This window comes from Salvia splendens, chromosome 9, assembly GCF_004379255.2.
Source record: "Salvia splendens isolate huo1 chromosome 9, SspV2, whole genome shotgun sequence".
Lineage (NCBI taxonomy): Eukaryota > Viridiplantae > Streptophyta > Magnoliopsida > Lamiales > Lamiaceae > Salvia > Salvia splendens.
The window spans coordinates 3566803-3578702 of NC_056040.1; the positions used below are offsets into that span (position 1 = coordinate 3566803).

The 11900-nt window shown below is 31.6% G+C and overlaps 1 protein-coding gene across 4 annotated transcripts; it reads right to left on the bottom strand.

Moving 5' to 3' along the window:
- Positions 1-1546: 1546 nt before the first annotated feature.
- LOC121747119 (isochorismate synthase, chloroplastic-like) lies at positions 1547-10290 on the bottom strand. 4 transcript variants are annotated; one of them, XR_006039135.1, is made up of 17 exons: positions 10137-10290; positions 9833-10024; positions 6527-6732; positions 6057-6174; positions 5851-5967; positions 5632-5778; positions 5337-5411; positions 5160-5231; positions 4903-5021; positions 4720-4777; positions 4492-4602; positions 4075-4159; positions 3823-3920; positions 3542-3634; positions 3377-3446; positions 2163-2861; positions 1547-2023 (listed from the first exon to the last, which is right to left on the bottom strand). XR_006039135.1 is itself a non-coding variant. In XM_042141110.1 (16 exons), exons 1-15 carry the CDS (start codon positions 10251-10253, stop codon positions 3393-3395), a joined length of 1662 nt encoding a protein of 553 aa, XP_041997044.1. In that variant the 5' UTR covers positions 10254-10290; the 3' UTR covers positions 1547-2023; positions 3377-3392. The 4 variants fall into 4 exon arrangements, 1 of the variants encoding a protein (XP_041997044.1); XR_006039134.1 differs by having other exon boundaries at positions 1547-2015; positions 2163-3446; XR_006039133.1 differs by having other exon boundaries at positions 2163-3446.
- Between the last annotated feature and the right edge of the window lie 1610 nt (positions 10291-11900).

The window sequence follows — 11900 nt, forward strand, 5'->3', positions numbered from 1 at the left end:
TCTTTACAATATATTTTTGACAAATTTTCTAAATATAATTTGACCTTAAATATTATCACTTAATTTTGTGACATGCAAGTAAAATTGCTTCTTCAATTTTTTATCTTATTTTTTTTAATGTTGAATAAATAACTTTTCTCTAATAAAAAAAAATTGAATAAAGATCTTTTCTTGCATGTCACAAAATTAAATTATAATATTGAAGGTCAAATTATATTTAGAAAATTTGTCAAAAATATATTGTAAAGATATTTATAAAAAGATCTTTATTCAATTTTTTTATTATTAAAGAAAAGTTCTTTATTCAATTTAAAAAAAAATTAATATAAAAAATTGAAGAAGCAATTTTACTTGCATGTCACAAAATTAAGTGATAATATTTAAGGTCAAATTATATTTAGAAAATTTGTCAAAAATATATTGTAAAGATATTTATAAAAAATATGAGTATATGATAAATTTATTAAAAATATATATATTTTAAGGTATTGAGGGTATTTTCGTCCCAAAAAACTTGGAAATAGTAAAAAGGACCTAAAATGATACTAACTCAAAGTTCACGGACCTAAAATAAGATTTTCAAAGTTCACGGACCTAAAATGATACTTTGGCAAAGTTCGTTGACCTAAAATGATGTTCTCTCTTTTTATAAATATCTTTACAATATATTTTTGACAAATTTTCTAAATATAATTTGACCTTAAATATTATCACTTAATTTTGTGACATGCAAGTAAAATTGCTTCTTCAATTTTTTATATTAATTTTTTTAAAATTGAATAAAGAACTTTTCTTTAATAATAAAAAAATTGAATAAAGATCTTTTTATAAATATCTTTACAATATATTTTTGACAAATTTTCTAAATATAATTTGACCTTCAATATTATAATTTAATTTTGTGACATGCAAGAAAAGATATTTATTCAATTTTTTTTTATTAGAGAAAAGTTATTTATTCAACATTAAAAAAAATAAGATAAAAAATTGAAGAAGCAATTTTACTTGCATGTCACAAAATTAAGTGATAATATTTAAGGTCAAATTATATTTAGAAAATTTGTCAAAAATATATTGTAAAGATATTTATAAAAAAATATGAGTATATGATAAATTTATTAAAAATATATACATTTAATGTATTGAGGGTATTTTCGTCCAAAAAAACTTGGAAATAGTAAAAAGGACCTAAAATGATACTAACTCAAAGTTCACGGACCTAAAATAAGATTTTCAAAGTTTACGGACCTAAAATGATACTTTGTCAAAGTTCGTAGACCTAAAATGATGTTCCCTCTAAATTAAAACTTGATTGTTAGTACACTTTCCTTTTTAGTTTGTGGCACAAGAGATGTCATATTTCTTCTTTTGGAAAAAGTTGCATCTCACATCCATTATAAAATTATATTTTCTCTCACCACTTAACCCACAAAATAACATCTCCTAAAATCTTGTGTCATCTCCAAGTGTGACATCTACCTTGGGACGGAGGGAGTACTGTTTATTTACTAAATAATGTACAGTCATTCATCTACACACAAACCCCTTTTCAAGAACATAACTAAATAATGGCTATATCGTATGTGTAAAACAGTCTTTGTTGAGATGTTTCGATTATAACCGGTGTAGTGGGACCGGTAACGGTGAGATACAAGAACTCCTAGTGAAAATGCTAGTAAAGATGTCAAAACAAAGCATCTCTTCGTCTTCACCATCTTTGATCGTTTCTGCAGGAAACTGGTGTCCGGCCTCTCTCCCTTGGCTATTTCTTCGCGGTTCCATTAGACGTGCTGCTCTCTTGAGCATGACGGTCTTCGTGAACTGAGGTTGTTGAGTTTCTTGGCAATTTTGACGTAGTAGGTGTTGTCCTCTAAGATGGCATTGGTTTCTTGTATGTTGCAATCTTCGGGTACCTTATATGCCTGCTTGAAGTGTAGGATGGTGCTTTCGTTGGCCTGCCTTTCTCCGCTCATGATGACGTGACCGTGGTCATCGGCTCGAATCCTCACTTCCTCCTTGAATCCTTGCACATCATAAAGCCATCAAAAACTTCGCTTCATGTTTGGAAGCTTTGCTTATTTCAAGCATAGATTCTTATTTCGATGGTAATTAATACTCCATGTTTCTTAAAAATAGAAATTCTTTCGTATTTTGGGTAATACCTGGAATTTCAATGAGCAAACAATAGGAATCAGCAGTCTCAGCCCACCAAGAGGAAGGCAAAACATACTCAAATTTCATATTTCTTGGCTCCATTTATGATATTTTGGCAAAATTTTGCAATGAAATTGAAAATGATGTTTGATGAATAGCAGAAGCTTATAAAGGAGAATAAATAATAAGCTTTACTTTACAAATACAATATGTATCTGTTCCTAACTTTCCTTGTTTGGTTTTGGCCAAGAGAAAAACAGAGCCTTATTCTTTGCTTGGCTTTCTAATTTAATACATTGAGAATTATTGAAAATCAAAAAGCGCTGAAAACGAAACCACCATTTTATATTTATATTATAATTTTGTTTAAAATGTAATTGAGTGAAGGTAAAAAACTAACTAAAGTAACACAGTAGGAAATATAGACAAATATTTAAAGGTGTATTTTTGTATAAACAGAGGTATATATCTATATTAATATTGGGGAAGTTCTCTTATATGATATTTTACATGATCTTATATACAAAAAGAAAGAAAGAAAATGTATATATGATTATTAGTGATTATTTTCCCCTGTATGCAGCTGAGAACGCATCGATGAACTCAACTGGGCACGAAGATGGCATAGATAGAAGAGAAGTGAAGATGAAGTTATGGCATTTATCAAACAATCTCAAGATCCTAACCCCAAGATTTGAAGAAGTCCCCTGATATTATCAGACCAAAATCGAGATTGAAAAGAAAGGTATGTCAGCAAGAGAAGATATTACAGTTTTGCAGACAAGAAACAGGATATTTCCCAATCAGTTTCAAGTAAAACACAGAAACAGGAAAAGGTTTGATTTACAATGTATTCTGTTGCTGCTACATACATTCAATCTCAAGAAATATGTCCGTCTCTCTCTCTATATATATATATATGTGTGTGTATACAGTGTGATAAAATAATGGCTGATCCCTAACCAGCTATATACAGAAAAAATGGAGGACATATTTGACAACCTATTTACCATTGAAGGGACCAATATGGTCCTCCCTCATATCTTTTTTTTCTTTTGCTTTCTGTCACCAAAAATGTTGTGGAGAACGAAAAGCATTCATTCAGAACGAAGTCGGACAGATGAAACTGATGACCGGGTAATATATATAACGACTGAATGATAGCAACTTGATGTATAACTAGTCCATAGTGAGTGTGGATGAGTTGTTCAGAACCACTGACCTTTTGAAGTTAGAGTTCAATTTTCTCCCTCATTGACACGAGGTGTATCGCACCCCATCAATTTGGTGAACTACAGCATAGGAAACAACGAGAAGGTAAACACGCCTTGAAATAATTGCTAATGTGGTTAAGGATACTGCACATGTAGTTAGTTGGAGGTCATACCTGTGATATCTTCAGATCCAGTTCTTGCCATTCTAGGGAAGAATTGCTCCCTTCTACTATCCCGGTTCCAGCATAGAGTATTGCGCCAGATCCCTTATTAAAGTTAACAAACTCATCGTTTAGTATCTAGAATACTTTTAAGTAACAAGATAGTTGTGCACCACTTTGGTGGAACCCTGAAAACAATTAATCTTGATTTTTGACTGGTTTAGTCCTTTTGATGGTCATTTTTAGATTATTGAAAGCACCTCATAGTAAGAAAGAGATGTTAGTTGCCTAACCTTTTCAACCAATGCTGACCTTATCCCCACAGCAAACTCACTCTCTGCACCACCAAACCACCCAACAGGTCCAGCATACATTCCTCGATCAAACTTTTCTGCACGGTATAGCAATTAATATATGCTTAAATTCTTTACAAGGACACCATGACAAATGAACGTCGAACATCTGAAGGAAAGGAAAAGGAAGACAGAAAGGACAAGGAAGTAAAAAATCGCTGAACTACAGAATAACAATGGAATGTGCTTTACCAGTTTTTGATATCAATATACGCGCCTCCTCTGTCGGAAGCCCACAAACAGCAGGAGTTGGATGCAGAGAAGACAAAATCTTAAACTGAAAAGAAGGTCAACTATCTCATACAGGTGAAATTAATCCCACGAACTTAAGATGCTATGGAATCTATGTATATATAATAAGTTTGTTACATTTTATAAAACAGTTTTTTGTGGAGTACATCTATATAATGTATAGATGTACACTTGTAACTGATAGTTTCTTCAGCCTAAAAATTTTAGAACACAGCCCACAGTAAAGCTTACGGATTAGCAGACCAATTTGAGCCTTGCGACCTTATGCATTAATGGAGAGAGATTCATTATCTTTTGAATTTCTTGACAAAGATGTAAGATTTGGAACGGGAGGCAGTGAGGTTTAGATTCTTGTACCTCGTCATCTTCTTTCTGCAGTGTGCCGGTCAGTTTAGCATAAAGATGTTGAACACGTGGAAGTTTACGTAGAACCTTGCTAGGCTTAACAACTGTGCTGGAACAAATATCCTGAAATACAAAATTGAGGAAGGCAGATCTAAAAATGCTTAATGAAATTGTTTTACAGCTGTGCTGTAATGTATAATGCTAACATATATTAGAAAAAATATATGTAACTTTACTTGCCTCTAGCTTTCTTCTTATACTTTCTCTTACTACACAGAACTCATGGTGGTCTTTGGCACTGCAAATAAATTCAGAAAAGGATAAACTATGAATTCTGGTGCAAGTACAAGGTAAAGAAACTCAAAGCTTCAACATAACATAAGGAATTCTGATTAATACTATGAGTCTAGAATGGAGAATGACCTGGAAAGTAAATCTTGTCCTATCTGTAAATCTAGAGACTCAGTTCCACCTCTAGCTCGTGTTCCAGCCAAAGCCTCGCTGAAGATACTAAGCTGGTTTCGATAGAAAAGTCTCTCTGGCTATTAACAACAGAAGCCATGGTAAGCTAGGATTTCAGTTTACATTTTGCAGGAACAGCTAAGTGAACCACTAATTTTTTCAGATAGGTCAGCCAAAAAGGATTTGATTTCTTAATAAATAATGCAAGAACAACTCACAGTGTTTCCAATGAATGCTGGTGATTCAGGAGGCTGAAGACAGAACTGATAAGCATTATTGGCCCCTTCTACCTATATAGAATCAAGCATCAAACTAAAGAACATCAGGCCTTATACATCTCCCTTAATCAATTGCTAGAAAAAAAATGTGATCTCCCCAATAAAAAAAAAAGAAACCTGTAAGGTTGTCAGCCACTCCAAAGGGTCAATCTCTACTGTGGTTAGTACTCTGCTGCTACGTGCAAGGACAACCTGTATTTTAGAGAAAAAATGCATGCATTCAGAGTTGAATCGAACATACAAATGGCTGTTCAAGAATTTGCCAAACAAAGGGAACAAGAACTCTTAAAAAGAACAAATATTATATTGAGATCTGACGTGTCATTTCACCTGATATCTAGGTTATTTAGCAATCATAAATGGAATATTAAGCACTTTATGAAAAATAGCTAGCATGTCACTAATGTGCAACCTTAACAAGTGATGAATTTTTCCTACGTATCTTGTCCAGAGCTTGCTTAACAGCTGAATCCCATGAAGCTTTACTGGGAACATGAGTATGGTGGACCGCAACAGCACAGTGAGAGGTTCCATTTAATCGTTGGACAAGTGATGAAACCTATAATGCAAATTTACCAATAAGTGACCAAGGTTCATTCCAATCGACAAAAGGTTGAAATTTAAGTCTAACCTGCCACATGGTATCTTCAAGTGCAGCAATAGCTTCTCTGTAGGTCCTTGACAGGCGATTGTCCCATGCAATAGTTGCTGCGAGCATTGAACTCCCTTCAAACTCATTAAACTCAACCTGCAATTAGTATCCAACACTATGTCATTTGTTCGAAAACAAAAGGCGATTTCCTTGAAATTCAAGAAAAGGTAAAGAAAGTTAATTACCTGAGGGACCATGAAGTAGAAAGAACCAAAACCCTCCCACTCGGGAGCAATATTAGACCTTGCATCAAATCGGATTGCGCCATAAGCACGAATCAACGGACACTTTTTGAACAAGAACCTAGGTTGAGATAAAACCCACGATCAGGTTATGGTAGGTGTGTGATTGATAGCATTATAATGCAGTGACAAAAAATGTTATCCCCTTTAGATAAAAATGCACTTTATCATTTCCTCGATTAAGAGTAGATCTTAACTAATCACTTTTGTTTGGAGCTGGTTTCTTCATCACATAGATTCAAATCCCCAAATGCAGCCTACGGTTACTTATTCAATTGTTAAGTTCTACTATACGAGTAAGATTAGGGTTTGATCAAATCAATATCATCGCAATTGCTAGCAATTACCAAAACACAGTTACAGCAAGCACTCAATTAAAAAACAATTTCAATAATTTCTGAAGATCTGAATACCTTTTGATGGAATGCCAATCGTCTAAGGAGAAGGGGCGGAGACGGCGGAAGGAGACCGCAGAGCCGAGGCCGGCAACACTGAGCAGCTTGGGGTGAGAATGATCAATGTCGGCGGAATCTCTGCCGGAAAAGTAACAGCGAGGAAGAAGAGTGTTGGTCTGGCATTGCAGCCATTGAAGGGCATTTATCTGCTGCAGGATCGGCACCTTCGCATACACATAATCATCATTCGTTAATTCTTTCATTTTTATTTTATAAATATGGACCAGTAATATAATACCACGTGTTCATTTTCAAAGTATTTTTCCCTCCACCTATTCCCGGAATAGGAGTCCATAGTTAACGGATTAAAATAGCAAAAAATGATTTTTATTGTGGGACGGAGGATAACCGTTTGGAATAGGAGTCCATAGTTAACGGATTAAAATAGCAAAAAATGTTTTTTATTGTGGGACGAAGGATAACCGTCTCAAATCAAAATGACAAAAAAAAAAGACTTTTATTGTGAGATAGGTGGAATATTTTTTTAGTAACGAAAAATAGTCTATATTCTATGAATGAAACGAATTTTATCTAAATCGTAAAGTGGAGGAAGAAAAAGAAAGAAAAGAATTAGTAATATAATATGAGATAAAAAAAGTTATTTTTCATAAATAAATGGATACTTATTTTTGTTATCATATAACTGAAGTATGAGATATCTTCACTCTAAACATAGATTGAGTAATTCTCTTAAATAAAATATTACAAAAGATTTTAATGAAATTCAATTATATATATGTGCTACTTCTGTCTACTATAAAAAAATAGTAAATATTATGATTTTTAATGCAATATTACATAAGAAAAATAGAGAGAGAAAAGTAATTAGAATATATTCAATTGATGGACTAAACAGAAAACATGACTATTGAATATTGATTGTAGGGGGGGGGGTGGGGTAGTCCAGTATTAATTGAAATATTATTAGGCCATTTTCTAACTATTTTTATTTCTTATTTTTATGGAGTATAAAAATAAGCAATCAAGTTGGTTATGAAGGCTAAAGAAGCAACCAAACTATCCTTGTTGTTAGACTAGGGCTTATCAACTTGATCATAGATAAGTAGAGTAAGCAAAACCTAATTACTGAGTTTATCTATGAAAAGCTTATAACTAATATAGTGCTTTATTTTTAGTATTGTTTTTGTTAAATCAATTGAATACAATTATAACTAAAATCAACCAAACCATGTCCATGACCCCCTCCAATCAATAAAATAAATTTAGATATTAACTACTCCATGCTTAAAAATCAAAATAAATGAGACTTAAAATATGGTTAATAGTCCAACACTTTTGACATGATTATCAACATATATTCATTAAATGTAAATCTAGTAGGCAGCTAGCTAGATGGTCATAAAAAGTCTATATGCCTAAGATAATCTAGTAGGCAACGTTGTATACAAACCACGTGTACACAGTCAAGAAGATATACTCATGAATTAAACAAAAAATTCTTAATTATTTAATAATAGGGGAACATCTTTTTTGGTCCACGAACTTTGCCAAAATATTATTTTAGGTCCGTGAACTTTGAAAATATCATATTAGGTCCGTGAACTTTGAGTTAGTATCATTTGAGGTACTTTTTACTATTTCCAAGTTTTTTTGGATGAAAATACTCTCAATACCTTAAAGTGTATATATTTTTAATAAATTTATCATATACTCATATTTTTTTATAAATATCTTTACAATATATTTTTGACAAATTTTCTAAATATAATTTGACCTTAAATATTATCACTTAATTTTGTGACATGCAAGTAAAATTGCTTCTTCAATTTTTTATATTAATTTTTTTTAAATTGAATAAAGAACTTTTCTTTAATAATAAAAAATTAAATAAAGATCTTTTTATAAATATCTTTACAATATATTTTTGACAAATTTTCTAAATATAATTTGACCTTCAATATTATCATTTAATTTTGTGACATGCAAGAAAAGATTTTTATTTAATTTTTTATTATTAAAGAAAAGTTCTTTATTCAATTTTAAAAAAAATTAATATAAAAAATTGAAGAAGCAATTTTACTTGCATGTCACAAAATTAAGTGATAATATTTAAGGTCAAATTATATTTAGAAAATTTGTCAAAAATATATTGTAAAGATATTTATAAAAAAATATGAGTATATGATAAATATATTAAAAATATATACACTTTAAGGTATTGAGAGTATTTTCGTCCAAAAAACTTGGAAATAGTAAAAAGTACCTCAAATGATACTAACTCAAAGTTCACGGACCTAAAATGATATTTTCGAAGTTCACAGACGTAAAATGATACTTTGGCAAAGTTCGTGGATCAAAAAAGATGTTCCCTCTTAATAATAAAATATTAAAAATAATCTGTTCTTAGCTACTACGGCTATGCATGATGATATATTTAATATAGTAGTACGTGGGAGTGTGATCAATTGCTAATTTTTCTAAGTTGTTAATTTTGATAACTCATCAACGCATTGTATTAAAAATGCAAACACGATGACATTAAAATATCAACACGTAATTAATGTCAACACAATGAATTGAAATATCAACAAATATGTGTTGACATTTTAATATCACTGTGTTGACATTTTTTATGCATTGCGTTGATGAGTTAGCAGAGTTAATAACTTAAAAAACCGTAATACATGATTTATAATTATATATATTAAATGCATTAAACAAAAAAGGATTTCAACCGGATATTCATTAAAAAAAGAAATCAAAGGGATGTTTAATAAAAACTAAACGGATATTAAATGTTAGCAATTCTGGAAAAGAAAATATTTATCTAAATCAAGTTTCTTAGCTATACATAAAATTATTTCCTAAAAAACTTTATATGTAGACTTCTTTCATGTAGGAACCTTTGCATGGCTCCAAGCCTACATTATTCTTTGTTGAGTTTATGATCATTTCCACAAAAATTGCCACTCAATTGCTTGATCAGTCAAAAGTAAAAACATTTACCCAATATCATACTAGTATAGTTTTATTTTCTCAAATTTTGATTAACCTTTTTCTTCACATTTAGTGGAACTTGCAAATTCCAAAATCTCAATCCCCAAATGTGATTGCAAATGTAGGATAAGGATCAAGATTGGTAGAATCAACCATCCTCTCACAACCAACCACGTGGCAAATACTCACAAAAAAATTTAAATCCTCAACTCATTTTGCATGCCCTTGGTTCATGTAGCAAAATCCAATCCCAAAACTTGAAAAAAGCGAGATAAAAAAAATGAAAATTTGAACTATTTGACATACCTCAAGCCTAATAATCCCGGAATCCGACGTCGGGGAGTTCGTCTTGAGGTCATACACGGTGGAATTGAGGCGGTCGGCCGCCACAGCCGCTGTGGGCGCTGCCCCGAGCGTCCGGGTCTCGAGGACGCCGAGCGGGGCTCGGGGATCACCGCCGCAGCCGTTCATGGACAAGGAGCCGAGTTCTTGATATTTCTACCGGCCAAAAAATGAGGTGTGTGTGGTCAGCCGCTTTAATGGCTTGTACCTTTCTATTTTTAAGTTTAAAAAAAAAGACAAATTTGGAAAAGGGAAGTCACGTTCTTACATGATTGGGGAGATGGATTGATTGTCTTGCAATTGCAGTTGGGGAAGAGAAAGAAAGTTTCATGGGCTCAATGTCCATGAAAAGGCCAATGCATTGTCTAGTTGTACCTGCAGCCATGTTTTAGTGTGTGATGGAGGCAAGAAAGTTGAATAGTATTTATAAACACATAAATGCGACTTATAGTGACTTGCCTCGAGGTGCCATAAGGATTTAATTAGCTAGTTATTTGAATTTAACAACTAGGTGAAATATTTATCCTTTTAATTAGGATAACCAAATATTCTAAATAAACTAATATCAGCAGATTATTCATTTCCTAACTTTTCTTAAAATTAGAATACAAAATTATATCAGTTTGTAAATACATTAATATCAGTTGATATCACAAAATATATTTGTTCCCGACTTAATATTAGTTTGTAACTGAATATCAAAAACTAATTTGTTTTGCGATGTCATTAATGTAAAGTGTGAGTCTTATTGTAGGACGGAGGTGTATTATATATCTGAAGATTCATAAAAATATAGTCCTATATATGATGTACTATTAGTATTTATTTTCAAATCACTTACAAACCCTATATAGGATTAAGATAAAATATAGTTATAAACCTCCTTTAGCATAAAAAAAACTACAAATTCGTTGCATATGGTATATAATTTCATGTAGAATTAGGTAATTGCAGGCATTAAGTTCGAATCCTAGCTAGGGGGACATAATTATATATGAATGACAAGGCCATCAAAAGAAGTTAGTTAGACATTAAATACAATTTGAATGCAAGGTTGGTATGATAAATGAAGGTTTATATTTGTCATGATTAAATATCATATGATAATGCATTTAGAATTAAGTTGTGGGATTATGTTAGATGGAGAGTTGTGAGATTATGTTAGTTGGAGAGGTGTGACTATGATTAATTATTATATGATTATCCATCTAGGATTAAGTTATGAGATTCAATCTCATGAATAAAAAACAATAAGTATGTGTATTTAATGATGAGATATAATCTTCTAAACCGAACAATCTCTAAGTAAACTCCTCAGTGTTCGGTTTGCAAGATTGTATCCGAAATTAAATTTGTAATGTGTTTGGTTCATGAGATTCAACCTCACAACTCAATCCTAGATGAGTAATCATGGAATAATTAAAATAATCTCACAACTCAATCCTAGATTATATCTTGGTATTATTTTATCTTGGAAACCGAACACCACCTAAGTAAACTGTAAATGAAATAAACTGTAAATGAAGACTTTTGGGTTGATCCCTATTTATTTCCAATAAAATATAGGAGTACGCTTTTTACTCGTTTCATTATTATATAAAATTGTGTAGTAATGTATGCAAGCGGAATTAAACCTAAGAACTCTCGTTGATGATAATCTTGTGGTACTTTATCTTTGCCACTTGAGCCAGATCTTATTATTGAACATAGATATACGGCAGGAGATATCGATATTAATTAGCAATTAACTTTTAAATGAGATAATAATTAAGCAATATAATTGCTTTATGGTAAATGGAAAAAAGAAGATCTTAAACAAAATCCTCAAAATGAAGCTTTCATGTTGCTCTCTCTTATATTATCTAAATAGTTAGCACACAGTTTTGATTACTCTACTTTAACTTTTCTAAAACATGTAAAAAAAAAGAAGAAATGACTCAAGATTGAGGGAGTATATTTTCTAGGTTTAAAAATTTAATTATAAAACTCCTACTTATTATTAGACGACATACATGGATAACTATAAATTCAT